At 43.2% G+C, this 21,659-nt stretch overlaps 1 protein-coding gene across 2 annotated transcripts in view; it reads right to left on the reverse strand.

Annotated features, from left to right (window-relative positions):
* The window catches only part of FUT10 (fucosyltransferase 10), a 72,279-nt gene extending 50,824 nt beyond the window's left edge, over window positions 1–21,455 (reverse strand). For both annotated transcript variants that reach the window (XM_070407385.1, XM_070407384.1), the window contains exons 1-4: window positions 21,421–21,455; window positions 20,398–20,569; window positions 11,651–12,004; window positions 4,239–4,533 (exon numbers count right to left, since the gene is read on the reverse strand). In XM_070407385.1, the coding sequence (XP_070263486.1) occupies window positions 4,239–4,533; window positions 11,651–11,731 (376 nt within the window). In that variant the 5' untranslated portion in view covers window positions 11,732–12,004; window positions 20,398–20,569; window positions 21,421–21,455. The remainder of the gene's footprint in view (window positions 1–4,238; window positions 4,534–11,650; window positions 12,005–20,397; window positions 20,570–21,420) is intronic.
* Between the last annotated feature and the right edge of the window lie 204 nt (window positions 21,456–21,659).

Here is a 21,659-nt window from a genome sequence, read left to right on the forward strand (position 1 = left end):
CCTCTGTGTGTTTACTTCATTCCATCCATCATGCTTATTCATCATATGGGCCATGAATGAATGGATGACTGAATGAACGAACAAATGAAATGTCTAAAATGAATGAGTAAACAAAAGAGTACTAGTAAATGCCTGCATGAAGCCTGGAAGAGGGAGAGATGAATAACAGGAGTCACTGTTTATCTAGCATCTCCAAAAGATGCAGGCTTACAGCCTCTGGTGTAGACAGTGGGTTAAGACATTGATAAACAGACCATGGGTTGTAGAATCAGGTTTGGGTGCATGCTATTATCTGGGCCTGTTTCCTCATCTCTAGGGTAATACACAGTATTGTGATTGTTTAGATAAGAGAATACATGGAGAGTGTCTCGGGTGCCTGGCAGAGTAGGTACTGATAATGACAGTGATCATTATTATAATCTGTTGGGGACAGAGGAAGCTAATCAAGCTATCTCCTCCAACCCTCAAAACCATCAAAATATTTACTGTAATAATTCTAAGGTTACTAAGCAACCTTATGATTCTCACTCCATTTTTTAACCAACTTGGTGTTGGGGAAGAGGTACCCTGAATAATGAGCAGTAAGACTCCTGCTACTGTGAAGATACACTAGTAAGTCAGCTTCTTGGCGTAAGCACGAATCTCCTATTTAGATCGACATCATTCAGTTCATTAGTCTAACTAATGCTTGGTGATCTGAGACATTGAGGGGTGAGGATTCCACCAGAGGACTGACCCTTGAGAGGCCCTGTCCAAACAGCTGGGCTCCCACTCCTACATCCCTCTTTTTAATTACACATGGTCGCCCTCAAACACAGAAATCCCCAAGTGTCCTCTGAAACAAAGGAAGTGTCTATTGTGTTTGCTATCACTTGTTCTAAATGTATTTTATTACAAGTCTCTGAGAACTGGTAATCCATAGACAGTGTGTATCTTTATCGCTCAGCAGACCTTTCAAAACCAGAGTACCTTGTTCATTAACATGTCAGGCCACAGAGTTTGCTACAATGCTGATTTCTGTTGCTCTGCTCATGACACTTCTGTGTCCACACTCTCCTCTTGTATCCACAATCTCTTTTCTAAAAACCTTCCCCATAACTCATGTCCTTCAAGTAGTCCTCCAGAATACTACCCATTGCTGATCATTCCTTTATGCTAAGTCTTCTCCAAGGTTGAAAATATAATTTGGGCTGTATTATCTCATACTTTCCCATTAGGAGAAATTTCTGGCTCCAACCACCCAAGTAAGTGACCTAGAACAAGCCCTTTACCTCTATGCCTTAATTTCTTCTTCATCAAAATAGATGTAATTCGTAACTATAAGAGCTATTTTGAAAAGCAAATGAGATTACATTCAAGAAAGTGCTTGGAAACCAATGGGTAGGGGGAACAAGGAGGCTGCTCCTAGGGGTGGGGCTGCTAGGACTCCCACCAGTTACATAGGATCCAGTCGGTACGGCTTTGTTTTATAATCGTCCCTTGAGAAAGACCAGCCAATATCCTTCGTCTTCATGACCTTCAGACTGTAACAAGCTGTGCTAACATCTATATTCCTAAGGAAGTAACATATTTCAGTAGCTACTTTACTTCTTTCTCTCTGTGAGCCTATCCTATATAATAAAAGTCTAACATGCAAACTGACTGAACGGTGGAATGACCAGCGGAACGATCAGTCGCTATGACACACACTGACCACCAGGGGCAGATGCTCAACGCAGAAGCTGCCCCCAGCCCGCAGGCCCCAGGCCAGCCAAGGTGGGTGCGAGTGAGGGCCCCCCCAATCGCCCCACCAGTCACCCCACAGATCGGTCCTGATTGCCGGCCAGGTCTAAGGACCCTATCCATGCACGAATTTCATGCACTGGGCCTCTAGTATTTACTAAAATTCCTAATTAGAAGCTCACCTAAAACATAAGCAGTTCCCTCCCCTAACCACTCATTCTTATCAAAAATACTCCAACCCCTCCATGGTACACACATTTCAAGAGAACTGTTTAAAAACAGAGTTGTGTTTTGAAATCACAACAGTGACCGTGACTAACACTAACTTTGGTAACTCTATGGACTTTTGGTTTAAAAAATAATTTATTCACTTGTGACTGCTTAATTTTTGTTTGAGGGAATTGTTAATGTAGGTAAAGCCTTGCATTTCACAAATGGCTCAAACCAGACTCAGCATTCATCATATTTCACTGGTGAAAGTCCTTATGACCTCCAGATGTGTTTCTATTAAGTAAATGAATCATCTCTAGGAAGAAGGAAAAGAAAGTAGGCTGCAAAGAAAACAAACAAACTAAAAAAATATTTTGGTTCACAAAAGCGTCAAAGTCACATAATCCTTTGGGGTTTCCGTTTCCCTTAATTAGGTCAGCTTTTGACACCTGAATCATTTTCCCTGCCTTTTCTTTTTCAATCCTGCAGCACCAAAGGCCCATTTGCAGTTTTAAGTGACCTACTTACCAGTAATTAGAATTTGGAACCCTCTGCCAGAAAAGTGTGTTGTCTTCATTCTGTTTTGCTCAACAGATCTTATTAATGAACTGAATTTCTAATTCAGTCTGTTTTTTAAAAAATCCATACACCCTAAGCAATTCCAAAATCCAAATGTCCAGGTTTAATTATACTCATGAGTGTACATTCAAATATATTATCAGGTGTCAGGGAACCTCTGCTGCTAACTCCTACATAGTCCTGGCACATCCCTAACCTTCCTGAGCCTTGGATTTCTCACCTTTACAAAGAGGAGTTTAGACTCTCTCAGGTTCTTTATGGCTCTAAGTCTCTATGAATACTTCCTGAGTACCTACCATGTACAAGGCACTATGCTAGATATAGGAACCAAGGTAGGTACTAAGATGAATTGATGTTTCCCTACCTTTGAGAACTTTATATGCTACTGGGGAAGAAAAGGTCATACAGGGCAAAACCAAAGCCGTAGTTACCTTGTTTGTGATTGGCATTGTGCCTGGCATATTATAGCTGCTTAATTTAGTGACATAAGAGAGATATAAAATACTCTATGGCCATTTAGAGAAGAGAGGCAGCATTTAATGGAGGAGAATCAGAATGGTTCACAGATGTTATTTTGGGTTCGTTTTTAAAAGGCCATTCAACTCTCTGTGGCTCCCTGATACCATCCCCTAATTTGATACAAAATCTTAAGCCAACATTTGAGGTTCCCCATGCTGTGGCCCCAATCTATCCTTCAATCTTTATATCTCTCTCTTACACAAAACTATGCTATAGCCTTACTGTACCTCATGTATCAACCATAAATTTCTACCCTCATGCCCCCATTCATGCTCTTCATACTGAAATATCCTCCAACCACAATGTAATCCAATTCCATTATCCCTCAAAGCCCACTGCAAATTTCCTTTTTTATGAAGGAGGTCTTAGAAAGCCTTTCCCTCCCACTCATCACCGAGGAGCCCTGTGTTCCTAAAGGCTGCCAGCATCTTACTAACTCCACCTAATTCAGTCTGTTTTTTAAAAAAATCCATACACCCTAAGCAATTCCAAAATCCAAATGTCCAGGTTTAATTATACTCATGAGTGTACATTCAAATATATTATCAGGTGTCAGGGAACCTTGGTTCTCTGTGCAACTCTGCTGCTAACTCCTACATAGTCCTGGCACATCCCTAACCTTCCTGAGCCTTGGATTTCTCACCTTTACAAAGAGGAGTTTAGACTCCTGTAGCTGGGTGTGGTTGCCCTTCCATCCCAGCATGACATATAATCAGCCTAAAGAGGGGTGAACACCAACTTGCTCTTGAAATCTGATGCTGAGAGACCTTTTTATTTTTATTCCTGGTTAATCTGACCAATGAAATAAAGAACATTGGGCTTAGCTTATGCCCATTTAAACATCTGCTATGGTCTTCAAAATCTCTTGGCAATTATCATGTGACATTCTGAATTGCTATCAGCAATATTATCCACCCAACTCCCTAAATAGTAAATTCAGTAAGCATAGGACCCAACTGTGAAAGGTGAGAAAAAACATCTCTTCTCCTCTGTCAATACCTGTGGCCCAGCCAACCACCTCCACGCTGGTCAAGCTTATTTATTTATCATATTTGCTAAATGCACAGGCCTTCCACAGAGCAAATGCAAAGGAAATCAGGCATGCTGAAGTGTTTTCTAGGGGATTCCACCATCTCTTCCTTGGAAAGTAAGCAGTCGTGCAGCTTTAGAGAAACAAACAAAGGCAGAAAGGCAAAAGCCCCACTTACCATAGAAGAGGAACGCTCTGGTCATGGGATGATGTAGATAGGTCCGGTTGATGGTGAAGAAGCAAGCATCTTCTCCGCACTGGCCCACCCTGCCGGTTTCCCCAGTCAGTGGGGACCACCAGAGCATGATGGGGAAGCTATCAGTTTCCAACGTTTTCTTCCTATTCAGGATCAGAGCATCTTTCTTAGGGAAAGCGTAGAGTTGTGTAGGCTCGTCCTCCATTTTTGCATGCCCATCTCGCAAATTGGAACTTTTAAACTTCTTCCTTTCAAATTTTCCCAGCTCAACTACTACCTAAAAGAGGAGACAGTTATTACCAGAGTTAGACCATTTAATTGCCTTTTGCACGTCTCCCATCCATCTTGATGATCACTCTTTATTAGGGTTCTATTGCTGCTGTAACAAATTACCACAAACAGCCATTTAAAACAATGCACATTAATTATCATATCGTTCTGGAGGTCAGAAGTCTGAAACCAGTCTCACTGGGCTAACCAAGGCATCAGCAAGGCTACGTACGATGTTCCTTTCTAGGAACTCGAGAGAAGAAGGGATCCATTTTCTGGGTTTCCTATCTTTTAGAGCCACTCACAATTCTGTGTTCACAGCCCCCTTTCTCCACCTTCAGTGCCAGCAATGTTGCATCTCTCTGACACTCCTTCTGTTGTCACATCTTTCTCTGAGCACAGCCAAGCAAGGTTCTCATTGGGCCCACACAGAAAATTCAGGATAATCTCCTCCTCTCAAGGTGTGTCCCCTTAATCCCATCCACAAAGTCCACTTTGCAAGGTAACATATTCTCAGGTTCCAGGGATTAGGGCAAGGACCTAAGCTCCAAAATACCACCAAGGATGCTTAGTCCTACTGAACACATAGCAGATACGTTTCTCCTCTATTTCATAGGCATATGTAGTTACTTTTGTCTCAATGAAATCTATGAGAGTCAGGGCTATTACCTGGCTATGACTGAAGATGACATTCTAGGGAACATGAGTTAAATTTCCAAATGGTTTTTCATTATTATGTGTCACAACTAAATGTATCATAACTTGGGTCATATATGTCTAATGATACCCACTATGGCATCGAGATGGTGAAGTAGACCATGAGCACTGGGCTCCCTCCTATAAAAAAACAAGTTTGTGTTTATTTCAGATAGTCTGGATCACCGGACAGCTAGGCCATCAGTAACAGTAATGTGAAGGGCAGGTGGGCAGAGTGGAATAAGTGGAATAGTTGCTCTCCAAAAGTGCTGCCGTTTCATCAAATTTCAAGGTGTGATATTGATATTGATAGAGCATTATAAAAATACTAGAGGCCTGATGCATGAAATTCATGCAAGGAGCTGGGCCCCCGCTGCTGCGGCTTCATCTGGAAAGTTGCCCGGAAGGTAGTCCAGTCTAATTAGCATATTACACTTTTATTATTACAGATATCAGAGAGGACATGACCTGCATTGCTCTCTCACTCTCAGCAGTCAAGGGTGACACCTTCTGTATGCCCACAGATGTGATATAGAGTTTCTAACTCCCTGGGGAGGGTCCATGACTTCCACTAGATTCTCTGAGGGATGCAATAACCAAAAAAATGTTAAGAGCCTCTGAGTGAACACCAAGTAGTGTTCAGTAGAAGTAGTATTCCAAAAGGAGAAAAAAATGATATTGGCTTTAATAAATCATTGGTTTTTATGATTTATTAAATCATAACAAATGAGGGTTCTCCACCTCCCCCTGCTCCTGAGGGGCAATTGGGGCAGCAGCCGCCGCTCGCACCCACTGATGGTGCCAGCCTCAATTACTCTGCACCATCAGCAGTCAGTGCATGGGAGCAGCAGCAGCAGGAGTGGGGCTGCTGGCAGACAGGGGACCAGGGGCCATGGTGGGAGGGGCTGGGCAGGGACATGGAGGATGGACCAAGACCCTCCCCTGTGCCCACCACAGCCTCTCGGCCCACAGTTCCTTTCAAGGTGCACGAATTTGGGCACTGAGCCCCTAGTAACATAATAATGTGCCTCTTCCCCAGGAGTTTGATGGAGCAGAGTTGACTCATAGCCAGAAACTATATTTTCACCCAACCTTCACTTCGAATGTACAACGAACAACTTAACAACTTAAAGAAAGCCATGAATATAGCTCCTAAGACAAATTTTTCTGTTTCTCATCAGTGTCTATAATGTGAAGTATAAGTTTATTTTCAAACAATAAGGATTGCTTTAAGGAGAGATTTTTCTGCCAATCAGCTTTTATCACTATCAGATGGTAGAAAATATGGGGGATAGAGGAACATATTACAGAAAATCATGAGAACAAAATCAGCCAAATCCAAAATCTGGGAGATTCAAAAGGACAAAAGACCCAGTTCCTTCAACAAATCCATGACATGGAATCAAAGGTGGGGCAAAAGAAACCTTTATAGGAAAAAAAAATACACACAAAACTTGCAACACACCAACTAAATGCCATGTGTGGGATTTGTTTACCTCACATTCAAACTAACCCATTATAAAAAAAACTTTTTTGATGCCCTAGCCAGTTTGGCTCCGTGGATAGAGCATCGGCCTGCGGACTGAAGGGTCCCGGGTTCGATACCGGTCAAGGCACATGCTCGAGTTGCGTGCTCAATCCCCAGTAGGGGGCATGCAGGAGGCAGCCAATCAATGATTCTCTCTCATCATTGATGTTTCTATCTCTCTCTCCCTCTACCTTCCTCTCTGAAATCAATAAAAATGTATTTTTTAAAAACTTTTTTGAGATAATCAGGAAAGATTTAACACAGCATGGGATATAGATGGTACTGAGTAATTATTGTTAATTTTTGTTGGATATGACAACAGTTATATGGTTATTCTGAATTTTTTAAAGTTACCATCATTAGGGAATCATACTAAAGTAAATCCAGGGGAAGTGATATGATGTCCTAGATTCACTTCAAAATGCTCCAAATGTATTCAATAATTATTTCTGCAATTAAAAGTAAGTAAAATTAAAAAAAAAAAAGATTTACAGGATATCCCCAAAAATGTATACACACTTTAAATGATTATAAAGTCAATGTTTATTAACATACAGTTCATTTTCAAAATTTAAAAGAATCTACAGAAATGAATAACTATTTTTTGTCAATGTCTGTGTTCAAACTGATGACCATTCTGATCCAGGTGCTGCTGGTAATTCGAAGCAATGGAATCTAAAACATCAAGAATCATTTTGTTCGGTATTTGTGTGCGTCCTCAATTCATCGATTGTTGCTGTTTTGTACCATAAACTTTATCTTTTATGTATTCCCCATTAAAAAAAAAAAAGACTAGTGGCACTTTAGGATAAATTTTCTTTGTTCAAAGTTTAGTCTGGCTTCACCCATTCTTTCAAATCAACTAAACATGAAAAGGAGTGAACATTGAGTTATCAGCTATAAAAGTGTGTATACATTTTGGGGGTGTGTGTGTGTATAAAGAATTTATAGGGCCGAAACCGGTTGGGCTCAGTGGATAGAGCGTCGGCCTGTGGACTGAAGGGTCCCGGGTTCGATTCCGGTCAAGGGCATGTGCCTTGGTTGTGGGCACATCCCCAGTGGGGGTTGTGCAGGAGGCAGCTGATCGATGTTTCTCTCTCATCGATGTTTCGAACTCTCTATCTCTCTCCCTTCCTCTCTGTAGAAAATCAATAAAATATATTTTAAAAAAAAAAGAATTTATAGGTTGTATACACAAAATATACTAGTAGTTAAATGTGAGTGGAAAACAATGTCTCAGATGAATGATCTCTAGAGAACCACAATGGTTTGGCTTAACTATAGGTCAGCACAACATTTACATGTTTAAATAATTTGTTAATTATAAGATCTGTTATGGGCTGAACTGTGCCCCTCCCAAAATCCATATGTTGAAGCAATACCCCCCCATGCCTAAACCATAGGAGACAGGTTTGTTAAAGAGGTAACGAAGTTAAAACAAGGTCATCAGGGTGAGCCCTAATCCAATACGACTGGTGTATTGGATTAGAGGAGATGAGGACACAAACAAGGACCGAGGAAAGGCCATGTGAAGCACAGGGGGAAGACGGCCATCCACAACCAGAGAGGCCTCAGAAGAAACAACCCTGCTTGCTGACACCTTGCTCTTGGACTGCTACCCTCCACAGTGAGAAAGAAATTTCTGTTGGTTAAGCCACAGCGTGGTACTTCATGGTGGCAGCCCTAGCAAACTAATACAGAACCCACAACATGATTTTTTTAAATGTATCCTTCCTCTACCCTACCAACATAGCAAATTATCCGCCTAGCCTGCAAACCAGTAATGTCAGAAATGGTCCTAAATACACTGGCATTATATATATTCATTTTTAGTGTTTAAAAAAAATAGCAGCAAGAAACCAAGATGGCGGCATAGGTAAACACGGGAGTTTGCTGCCTCGAACAACCACTTCAAAAATACAACTAAAAGACGGAACGGACATCATCCAGAACCACAGGAAAGCTGGCTGAGTGGATGTTCTACAACTAGGAGGAAAGAGAAAAGCATACCGAGGCTCAGAGGAGGCGCAGTGCTGAAGTAAAATACTAAGGTTCGGAGTGCATGTGGAGCGGGCTGGAGGCTGAGGGCGTGGTTGTTTTCAATCGGGAGGGAGTCTCAGGCTCTGAGCTCCAGTTCTGGGGGAGTCTCTAAGGACCCAGGCTCATACGGGAGAAGCAGGACTGTCTGGCATCGCTCAGAGCCCTAGGGCAGCTTTCTCTCCGTGGGGCTTGCAGCGACTACTGGGACACTGAGAAGCAGAGCCTCTGAGGGCAAGACTGAGAGCAGCCATAATTGCTAACCCCGCCCTGTTGATCCCGTGGGACCCGCCCCGCCCAAGCCCTGCAGGGAGGCTTTTGCTGGATAGCCTCAGGCAAAGGCTAGATTAGCACCTCCCTAGAGATCCAGGAGCCAGGAAGCCCAGAGGTCAGAGTGGGACCATCCAGCTTTAAGCTCCGTGGAACCATAAAAGACACACTCAGGAGGCAGACTCAGTGAGCACCAAAGCCCCATCGAAGCAAGTCTAGCCCCAGAGGGGTGTCTCCAGCACAGAAGTTCTCCCACCGCAGACACAGCTGATTCTCACAGCCAATTGACCTGGAAGTCAATTCCTCACAGTGATAACTAGAACAATCAAGGCTTAACCACAACAAGACTGTGCACAAAGCCCACAAGGGGGTGCACCAAGAGTGTCTACCTTAGGTAATTGGGACACTTAGCACAGAAAGGCACTCTATCGACACAGCGAAGCATAAAAAAATGCCGAGACAAAGAAACAGGACACAAACGACAGAATTGGAGGAAAGCAAACTGTTGGATATAGAGTTCAAAACCACACTTTTAAGGTCCTTAAAGAACTGTTTAGAAGCCCTCGAAAAGACTAGTAAGACCGCCGATAAATGTAGTGAGATCCTCAAGAAATCTAATGAGACCCTCGATGTTGTGATAAAGGACCAACTAGAAATTAAGCATACACTGACTGAAATAAAGAATATTATACAGACTCCCAACAGCAGACCAGAGGGTCGCAAGGATCAAGTCAAAGATTTGAAATACGAAGAAGCAAAAAACACCCAACCGGAAAAGCAAAATGAAAAAAGAATCCGAAAATATGAAGATAGTGTAAGGAGCCTCTGGGACAGCTTCAAGCGTACCAACATCCGAATTATAGGGGTGCCAGAAGATGAGAGAGAGCAAGATATTGAAAACCTATTTGAAGAAATAATGACAGAAAACTTCCCCTACCTGGTGAAAGGAATAGACTTACAAGTCCAGGAAGCGCAGAGAACCCCAAACAAAAGGAATCCAAAGAGGACCACACCAAGACACATCATAATTAAAATGCCAAGAGCAAAAGACAAAGAGACAATCCTAAAAGCAGCAAGAGAAAGAAAATCAGTTACCTACAAGGGAGTACCCATACGACTGTCAGCTGATTTCTCAACAGAAACTTTGCAGGCCAGAAGGGAATGGCAAGAAATATTCAAAGTGATGAATACCAAGAACCTACAACCAAGACTACTTTATCCAGCAAAGCTATCATTCAGAAGTGAAGGCCAGATAAAGAGCTTCACAGATAAGAAAAAGCTAAAGGAGTTCATCACCACCAAACCAGTATTATATGAAATGCTGAAAGGTATCCTGTAAGAAGAGGAAGAAGAAGAAAAAGGTAAAGATACAAATTATGAACAACAAATACACATCTATCAACAAGTGAATCTAAAAATCAAGTGAATAAATAATCTGATGAACTGGTGATTGTAATAGAATCAGGGACATAGAAAGGGAATGGACTGACTATTCTTGGGGGGGGGAGAAAGGGGTGTGGGGATGAGTGAAGAGATTAGACAACAATCGTGCACCTATGGATGAGGACAATGGGTGGGGAGTGAGGGCAGAGGGTGGGGTTGGAACTGGGTGGAGGGAAGTTATGGTGGGAAAAAAGAGTAACTAATGTAATAATCTGAACAATAAAGATTTAATTAAAAAAAAAAAAATAGCAAAGCAGTCAGTGTGTCAGGGAAGACTCGGAAACAGCCCAAAGCACACACTGTTGGTGGCAAACTGAAACCAAGATCCAGATGAAGGTTTAGCTCCAGTAACCGTACCTCCTGTCACATTCCTGAAGCTTAGACCTATGAACCAGGAGGTCATGGTTTGATTCCCAGTCAGGGCACATGCCCAGATTGTGGGCTCGATCCCCAGTAGGGGGAGTGCAGGAAGCAGCTGATCAATGATTCTCTCTCATCACTATCTCTCTCTCCTTCTCCCTTTGTCTCTGAAACCAATAAAAATATTTTTTTAATGTCACTTTGGAGCAGAAAGGGTAGGTAATTATTATTATTATTATTAGTGGTAAATGAATCAAAATTATACTTCTCAGATAGGCAAAAAATATATTTTTTGGTGTGCCATAGAATATTAGTAACCGGTTTATTGTGCCATGAGATGAAAAAAAGTTGAAAATCTTTGGTCTGGTAAATACATCAATAATGACAGAGTTATTGATGCAGATGTCTGTGTTCTGCAGAACAGCTATCTTGTTCTCAAAACAGCCACTGATTCCTCAAGAATGCTATCTTTCAGACGTGATCACAATAGGGGACTTTGAGAAAGCCATCCAATTTGACCTGATAAGACGGACTGAGCTCTACTTTCCTCTAAAACTATACCCTACAACAGTCATACACTGATCCCTAGTTACTGATTTTGTTTCCACCTGACACATCCACTCACTAAACCTCACTTTCATCGGTTAAAAAAGAATCTCCAGTGCCTTAGACAGGAAACCCTGATCCTGAGAGATAAAGCAAAAAGTAAAGTTCTTGGAGAGAACAAGGTGGGGCAGGAATGGTGGCGAAGGTCCAGGAATCAACACTGCACAACCCAAATTCTGGGTACCTGGAGTGTGACAAGCAGAAAGATGGTCGCTGTGATGCACAGGCAAGATGCCAAAAGCTTCCTCCTCTGAATCCGCACCATGCTGCCCTGCCCTGGGTGGACTGACAGAGGGCGAGCCTGGTTACCAGGTGTTCTCTCGTCGGCCCACAGCCTGAGACCATTTCATGTGGAGGAACCATCTGGGTGTCAATTTCCTCCACTGCCATTCCTGCTGGGACCTGGTCTCCATGACGGACTGAGATCAGAGGTTCCGAGTGGGCCTGGCTTGGCATTGAGAGGGAACAGCATGCAGTCTTCTTAAGCTATCATCAGAGCAGCTGGAGATTCTTCAGACCAGAAGGCATCAAAAAAACTCTGTAATAAACAAATCATCTTTTAGCCATAGTGCAGACTTAATAAATGTAGTCTTTCAGGGTTATCATGTAAAAACCCAAAACTTTAAAAGGAGCCTTTGAAATCATGAAGTCCTCACTCGTAGATAAGGAGACCAAAACCAGAGAGGTGAAGTGACTTGCTCAAGGTTATACAGCCCATTGGAGCACAGTGAGAGGTCTACAACCAGGTCTCGAGTCTGAAATTCTGTTTCCACTTCATTTTCTCTGCCTCCAGAAGGTTGAATTCCAGAAGCCATTTACATGTAATCCCTTCCTCCTATCTAGGTTTCAAAGGAGGAGAGAAGTGGAGTCGAAATTATCAGTCCTAAGGACTATCCACCCACTCCTGTAAAAATTAGGAAGAAAAAATAAATAAAAGTTCAGGCTTTGATCAAAAATAGATAATGATCCATTGGCCCCCAACTCCTCCCAAGGAAAATAACTTCAGCCACAACATAAAGAATTATGATTATTGATTTATGTGTTTCATCTTTAATGGTACATGTAATAAAGCAGTGGGTTATGTGGGCAGTGTGATTCTCTGGAAGTTTTGAAATAAGATTTTCATCTATCTGAAATGGATAATCTTTCCAAAAGTTTTAGAAATGAACTAAGTCCCACAGAACACCTTTTATGCCCAGGGTTCTATAAGTCAAATGCCTTGGGCAAGTGACACTGTGGAGTTCAGAACAGAGCAAGGATCGCTCTTCCTCTAGACCAGCGGTTCTCAACCTGTGGGTCGCGACCCCTTTGGTGGTCGAACGACCTTTTCACAGGGGTCGCCTAAGACCATCCTGCATATCAGATATTTACATGACGATTCTTAACAGTAGCAACATTACAGTTATGAAGTAGCAATGAAAATAACTTTATGGTTGGGTCACAACATGAGGAACTGTGTTTAAAGGGCCAGAAGGTTGAGAACCACTGCTTCTAAACTATAGAGCATTGTTAAAAAAAAAAAAAAAGGGACGTTTAATTGTATATTTCTCAGCTATAAAATTAAACATATAATTAGGAACCTAAAAATGATGTAGAATTCAGGCTAAAAACTTTGGTCTTAAAGGTATGCTCTCCTCTCGTGGATCTACCTTGATTTACTTTTAAATCCAATGTTTTTTTTCCTCTTAGCAACAAAATGACTTCGTCTAAGAAATTGTGAAAAGTACATTTTTCTTCTTTCATCCATGGAATTCCTGCGACCCACAGTAACGAAGAAAATGAACTCGAGAGTCAGTCTGTGGGGATCCAAATCTCAGCTCCCCAGCCAGTTTAACCTAGCCTCTCCATGACTGAATTTACAAAACGTAGATAATAATGCTACCTAATCCAAGAGTTACTGTGCCAATTTTCTATAAGACTGCTAAAACACTTGCTTCGCCGTCTGGTACACAAATGTCCAATAACTCTTCGCTACCTTATTTTTTAATATTATTATAATTTTTATTATTATATCTTTAAGTGGATGTTGGAGCCAGCAGCAAGAGCACTGTACAGCTCTGCTGGTCTGACAGGCTCTGACTCCATGTATTCTTCTCAATTCTCCTATCCAACTACGCCAGGGCAGGTCCTTCTTGAACACTGCCTAGTGTACAACTATTGGGAACTTAGTCCAAGTTCCTCCTTTATCTTCTGCTCACTAGACACAGCTCAATTCTCGGCAGCGGGGCAGACAGAGAAGCCATGATCGGTTGTGGGTATATAAGAATGAGTCTTGCCCTAGCTGGTTTGGCTCAGCGGATAGAGCGTCAGCCTGCGGACTCAAGGGTCCCGGGTTCGATTCCGGTCAAGGGCATGTACCTGGGTTGCGGGCACATCCCCAGTGGGGGGTGTGCAAGAGGCAGCTGAATCAATGTTTCTCTCTCATCGATGTTTCTAACTCGCTATCCCTCTCCCTTCCTCTCTGTAAAAAAATCAATAAAATATATTTTTTAAAAAAAGAAAGAATGAGTCTTTATTGCAGAAGCCAGTGGTCACATAGCCATCAGACAAGAGCAGTCCCTATAGCAAAGTCTATACAGGCAGGCAGCCGGACACCAGCTGGTAAATACGTATCTTTCCCATAAAGCAACATCAGTCTCTGTACCCACAGCTATTATCTGAGCAGCAGCACGCTGCCTCTAGACTCACCACCTTACATCGTAGCAGCACCTGAGCTCTCTGGCTGAGGAGCTTCTCCTGTCTCTCCTGCCCTGCTGCTCTCTCTAGCAGACTTCTTCACACACTCCATCCTAGCTGCTGTCTCTCCATACTCCATCCGACTAGCTGGTCAGTAACCTACTTTTACACTATTTAGACAAAGTAGGCTTCATGCCAATAGTTACATCAATCATATTGGCTACTGAAGAGCACAGTGTAACATGTGTTGCACCCACTCATGGTATCTTGGCCTGATTAGGATTCCCAGGCTCAGAGTCCTTGGACATTCCGATTCGGCTCATGCCCAGAGCGGCCTTTGGCCATTCTGATGTATTGATAACAAGGCCTCTGTGGTCCCACTGGCCTTGACCAGCCGGGGACCCTGGCATGGTTCCCACAGTGGAAAATGAAGTTGAATTCATATAAAATATGTTTCTTCCCAATCAATAGGAACATCAAAGGAGCAATACTCACTTTGCCAAGAAAGAGATTGCAACTATCTGTTGAGTGACCTATTATGAGTAAGGCCCTTCCTAGATACCCAGCATGGGTGAGCTTATTCAATCCTCTCAACTCCATGAAGAAGCAATGACTTTCCTCACTTTTAAAGGTGAAATGGAATTTGAAGGAAGGGAAGTAACTTGCCCAAGACTAACCTTTATAAGTACTACAACCGGAAATCAGTCAGACTCTGAAGTTCTCAACACTAAGACTACAAAATTCCTACCAGATAATGCCAACACTCACAGATTATCTGCCTGAATCACAGAGGAAAAACAAACAAACAAAAAACCCACGTAGAATAGCTCTGTCAGTTGGTATACTAAAGAAAAAAGTAATAAAAATCTGTAAGAACCTGAAAAGCACCTCTCCTTCTACTCAGTAGGCCTTACTAGCTATTAACTACATAAAACATGGAGCTAGCCTTTGGGTTCCAATCCTGGCTCTGTCATTTTACATAATATAAATTTGGACAAGTCACTAAATCTTTCTAAGCCTCTGTTTCTTCATAGCTAACTATCATTATTTCCCTTGCATAGCAGAAATATCAAATGATCATTTTTTATGCAAAAGCAGCTTATTATAGCCACAATTAATGTAACCTAGATTAGGTAATGAAATAACATTACCACCATAAGTGGGTATAAAACTATATCATTTTTTAAAGATTTTTAGATATATCACTCCCCTCAACCTTACTGATCGCCATCTTATAAAGCAGGCAAGGTGGGTATATTCTCAGTTCCCACAAATAAGGACACCAAGTCTTGGCGAGTTTAAGTGATTTGACCAAGATCATAGCTCTTAAAGGTTGAAGTGGGTCTAGAAATCAGGTCACCTGACTGCGAGATCAGTGGAAAAGAAAGAGGAAAAACAGTGTCAGTCTGTTAAGAGTACACAAGAGTCAGGAATACGGGAAAACAAAAGATGGAGAGAATATGTGAGGATGTAGCCTGGGATATTTTTACAGCTACCACACAGCTCAGGCCTAGCCTAGGGGCTCTAAAGTCTTTACATGGCTGTATGAACTATGACAGAAGAATTTAAGGTTACAAAGTCCCTTCCATCCAAAGACCCTCAATTGCGGTTATATACCCAAATCCGAAAATACGGCAGGGTCTCAGGGACCAAGCTGTGGTTAAATGCCCACTTCTAAAGAACAGAGCCAGCTAGTGGAGATGGAATTATGATTGACAGCATGCAGCCACGAACCAGGCCTTGAGGCATATCAATCTAATATATGGTATTAATTCCCCAGGAGCTTGTCATCAAGTCAGCAATCCCCCAACTGGTGAGACAGATGGGCTTGCAAAGAGCACCGTGAAGGCCAGCAAGCTCCAATGCAATGGGACCCCAGAGGAGAGCTCCCTTCTGTCTCCTCACTGCACACGGGGTGAATCTGAGTCCTCCAAGAGGGTGCCCCGGAGCACTCCTTCTGGATGGAGCGATGTGTTTGCTCAGACAGCCACCCATGGTAGACAACATGTGAACGGTTCTCACTCACCAACCCTCTTGACCTGGAGCTAAGCTTCTGACATGCACTGTGTGTGCAGCTGGTGTGCACTGCCTGGGGCTGGCCATCTGCTGCCCAGAGAGGGATCTGGAGCTGATTGTGACTACTCCTGTCTTACAAGTGCTATTCCATCCAAACCAGCAACACTTTCACCCTAAAATAATTCTACATTTCTCCACTTTATTTTGAGTTAAAATGCACAGAAGAGAGAGACTGAATATCTTAAAGTGAATTAGCAACCTGAGGATGCCAGCTTCACATTTCAGCCATGTGGGCTAGTCCAAGGTGTAGGTTAAGGGTCTCAGAATGGGACTGAGAGATGATCCTGCACCCCTGGGTGTAAGATGAGAAACCGCCCCCAGGCGATGCAAAGGGCTTTCCTGCCCTGGCAGTTTCAGTGTCTGGCAAGGGAAAGAGGTAAGGCAGGAGGCAGAGCTTTCAGGAGACTCCTTTGATCTCTCCCCTCTAGTTACTGCTGAATCCATTGGGATAAGAAGAGACTGTCTTAACTGAGCATAAGGTTCTACCAGGTGGTCTTTAGAAGGAATGTATCTAACTCCCAGACTTAAATTATTCACACTAAAGTATAATTTCTTAAGTACGTTTGACTCTCCCAAAATATGTTTTCATTTATGATGCATAAATCCTCAGAGCACCCCTCGGATGGTGGCTGTCGGGGAAAGACAGGTGATGCGGTAGGCTTGATGGAAAGGTCTAAGGGCCTTTGGACAACTCTCCAGGCACTTTGTAACTACTGCCCTTCAGCTCTACTTGTCATCATTAACACTCCTCGTTTATTCCTACTTGGTTACTCCAAAAGCCTGGTAACTGACGTTCCCACCACTCTGACCCCTTGCACTTTCCATTTAGCTGGAGTTGTTTCTGTAGTGTAGATGGGCTATCTCTCCTCTGATTAAAATCCTTCAATGGCTTCCCCAAGATTTCAAGATACATCTTGAATAAATCTCTTTAGTTTGGGAAATAACACCGGCAAGCTCCCCACCCAGGAGACCTTTCCCTTCCCCCTCTTCTTCCCCAGGCTCCTCACCTTTACCTTTCTCTCTCCCAAACCCCCAGGGCCCCTTCTTTTGCCTCTGTAACTTTCTAAATAAACTTTCCCTTATAGTTTGAAACAAAGAAAACAACACTACCTGGACCCCTCTTCCCTTTTCTAGCTTCCTTTCCTTTCCCCACACATGCCCTTTGTTCCTGCTATTCTTGGAATGTAGTTTCCAGTTGTGTGCTCTGGTCCCTACCTACATCCATACCTCTTTCACTACCCTAGCCATTCTCCAAGACTTTCAAGGCTGCACACTTTGGGAAGCCTTACTCCTCCCCAATACCAAGTCCGGGAGATCTAGATCCATATCCTCGTGTGCTTGTTTCCACTACAGCAGTAGACAGATGCAGGAAGCTGGGGGATTTTAGGACACTTCTAAAGCTGCTTTACTGGGTGCCTATCAGATTAATTGTCGAACATTAAAAAGACGACTTTGTTCCTTTGCAGACTTCCTTGGTGCTGCAACTGTCCCTTGGGCACCTCACAAACGTGTGATGATGGTTCCACGGTTTCCACTTTCACCCAATTTTCTTTACCACCATTTATTTGTGTTCCTGTGTTCCTCACTCTTTTTTAATGGACTTCATATTTTGCTGAGCATTCATTTTTATGTAAACAGTGTTTTGAGTTGCAGATTTCCATCTGGGAAGGTCATCCTCTTCAGCCAAGTACACATTTCAGGCAAGACAACTAGAGAATAATGGGAGAGAAAGGGGTACTGGCAGCCAGGTGACTCAAACAAAACAGGTGATTAATGGGGGGACAGAAGTTGCAGCCCAAACACCTTCACATTTCTATTACGGAACTGAAGGTGATGCTATTCTTAAATTCTAGACACACAGCAAAGCACTCAAATCATGTAGTGCTGATACACTCAATTAGTGAATCTATTTCATATAGAAACTAAATAAAAATATACTCCCAAACAAAACAAAATGGCCGATATAAAGCTCCAAAGAGAAGTACTCAGGAGGCCTAGGTTTTTTAAAAGACACAGGGGCACAGACTGAAGATTCCGTATCAGGAAGAACTGAGCCAGCTCCTCAAGATCAGGGCTCTTTCTCATCTTTGTCCTTCGAAGGTCTTCTTGTTGCTGTTCTTTCTCCAATAAGGGCTTATGGTTACCTGTTACAATTGTCCTATTTGGCCCATCTGAATCAAAAGCTCTCATCTGCTTTGATCATTGAAGTAATCATGAATGAGGACCTGGTTAAATGACACTGACTAAACAAGGCTAACACTTCACACGACTACAGACAAAGCGCTGGCCCAGATCATCTCAGGTTTCGTCCTGAAATTAAGCTCTCTGATCCCGTAAATGGTGTCCAGGAGCAAAACTCTCCAAGGAAGAAAGATTGATCAAGTAAAGAGACACCAACCAAGACAATTTGTGTCAACATAAGCTAAGATTTCTGGAAATATAAAACAATAAATACTTCTATAGAACAAGTTTAGGGTTACTTGATCTTCGTTCTCCTTTTTAGTAATTCAACTTTTGAAAACACAAATTTCATTCTCAAAGAAATAAGTATCTGAAAAAACACTGTATATAAAAAGTTGTTTTTAATTTTTAAAACTCGTGTTCAGGAATTATAACAAGCACTTATTGCAGAATGCTGTTAATTGAATTAGGTATTGCATTTCTTGCTGAAATCAACTCTTTACATTTCAAATTTAGGAAGCATTTAAATATGTGTTAAAATGTCTGCATATCAATAACGTTATATTGCTTCTCAAACTTTTTTTAATTTCCTAAATTTAACCAGAGTTTGAATTTTTTTCAGAAATGTTCTGTTTGTAAGATAAAACTTGAAAACATACTACTTTTTAAAATTGAAGAATAAAAGATGAGCCATAGTAACGGTAACAGTTGAGATTGTATATTTAATTCACTATTAGACACTGCCATCTAGCAGGAAGCCAGCAAATGAAGAGTTACTACAGCAATTTCAGACACTGAAAGGACCTAAGTGATGCTCTGACGCTAGACATTGCCTCTGGCTGGCAGACAGAGGGGAAAGTTGGAAAACTGAGGCGAGGGTGCTGACTAGATGGTGGCTCTGCCACTCTGGTGTGCAAATACCTGGGCTGCTTATTCAATGCAGATGGCCAGGCGTCACCTGAGAGACCACGGTGGACCACGGAGAACAACGTCCTAGCTGTAGTGTGAGGTCACTAGCAAGCCCAAGATGGGTCACAGCTCCGGGGGGTGTCCCAGTTTGAGAGAAGGACAGACATATAAGGGAATGAGGTCCTGAAGACCAACTTGCCATACACAAAACTGTGCCCAGCCCTAGGGCATGGAATGCATTTCACAAATGAAATCAACAATCCAAGCCACAACTCATAGAACATTCTCCCCAACTATTTTGGGGAGCTGGTACAGTGCGGAGGGAGCGGCCTGTTGAAGCCATGGTGTTAAGAAAAACACCATGCATGGTATATATTTGCTATATATTAAAGACTCATTAAAAGATCCCCAGAAGCTGTCTTAAAATCGCACCAATGTGATTTCTCTATCTTACACAAAATGAGGTCTGTTCTAGGACACTAACTGCACACAAAAATACCCAGAAAATGGCTTAGGTATCGGTACCCAAAGCCTGCTGTGCAGGGGGCTCTCCCAGGGCACTTTCTCCATTAAATGCACTGTGCTCTGCACCGCTGGGCAGTGGGAATCGCTGCCTCAGCACAAACTCCCAGCAACAAGTGACTCTCAGTGAAGACCTGGGGAGAGGGGGCGGCAATTCACCGTCCACACTGGCAGAGTTAGATTCTGGCGTTGGTGGGACTGGGAAGATCCTGGCAGACGGAAGGTACCAGAAAGCCTTCCTTCCGAGGAGTTGGAACCATTTGACCCCACCCCCTGGGCTCCAGCGGGGCCCCTGCGTGTCACCTGCCTCCCACCCGGGCTTTTTCGGCGGACAGAGAGGTTTCAAAGTCGGGCAGAGTCCCTGGAAAGCAATGCCCAAGGTTTCCAAACACAGCACACAACTCCGTCTTCCTCTTACTCTCCCTCTGGGCACAAAGAGGTTTCCTTTTGCCGTGAGTCCCGCGGGCTGCGCCCCAGCCGCCGTGGGCACCAGAAAGGCCTGTGTTGCTCGGCACCGAGACCCTGCCCCCACCAGGCTTCCACGGGAGCCAGAGGATGCGCACTCACCTCTTCTCGGTGCAGGAGGCTCGCTCCGCGCTGGGCACCCGGGTTTCCCACTTTCAGTTCGCACCCCTGGAGCTGTGGCGAAGACTCGGAAAGGAGATTTGTGGAAGGCAGGATACCTCTCGGCGCGGTCAGGCCCAGCGATCCTGGATCCAGGTTTTCACGGACGCCTCCTCTTTAAAAGCAAGTGGGACCTCGGTTCCAGGCCGGCCCTGCAGCACAGCCCTTCCCCAAAGTTCCTGGGAGGCTCCGGAGACCTTTTTCTAGGCCAGGGGTGGGCAACCCCTGGCACGCCAGTAACTTTTGCTGACACGCGAAACACTCTTATAATCTTCCATTTACAATATTTTTCTTAATATCGATTTTTTTATTTTTCAAATAAATTCAGTGTCGGTGCATCTTAGATAAATAATTTTACATAACATGTATACATTAAAAAATAAATGTATTTTTCATCATCATATACTGTGTTTTTGTTGCTCAAATGAATTTTATTATTTCTTCAAGGTTCTTCACATACGTACACCTTAAGAGATATCAAGTAGGCGTAACATGTTCTCAAAAAATTAGGGTTGGCACGCAGAAGAATTTTGAGTCAGAGATTTTGCTGGTTTTGGCACGCACTCACAAAAAGGTTGCCCACCCCTGTTCTAGGCCCTAGAATCTAGGGGCACTTTCTGCTTTTCCAACTTGAGGAAGGCTGCAGCGTAGTCAAAGCCACCTGCAGGGGAAAAGTGAGAATCTGCTAAGCAGAGCAGAGGCCTGAGCGCCGTTAGTCAGGGACCAGTGTTTGGTAGCCGGAGTAGGATGATCATTTGGGTGTTGTTTACTCGGTAAGTAAAACTTACTTCAAGCTACTGAGTTCCAAATCCAGATAACCCAACGACAGTGACGTTGCCCTGGTCTAGTAGGAGGTGGTAATGCTGGGGAAGCAACGCAAGACCCGGGGAGGGCTGGGACTCCACTCGGGGCAAGGGAGGCTCCCAGGGTCAACATCCGAGGAGGCACTGCAAGCGCTGGACTCACCGGCAGGAACCTGAGCATGATTGCTGCCCTGGTCCCTCAGAGCTCTGGTGCCAAGTTCCTCAATTGTCCTCTCTGTAAAAATGGGTTGCTCGTCATGGCATCAACTTCCTGAAAACCACAAATACAAAGGACAACATTGATAAGTTGCACATTTGCAATGTATTTGTCTAACAAAGAATGCGTATCTAGAATACATCAAGGAGACTTACAATGCAATAAAAGAAGAATCCGCCGAAACC

This window comes from Myotis yumanensis, unplaced genomic scaffold, assembly GCF_028538775.1.
Source record: "Myotis yumanensis isolate MYYU_CA2020_CCGP unplaced genomic scaffold, mMyoYum1.0.hap1 SCAF_3, whole genome shotgun sequence".
Classification (NCBI taxonomy): Eukaryota; Metazoa; Chordata; class Mammalia; order Chiroptera; family Vespertilionidae; genus Myotis; species Myotis yumanensis.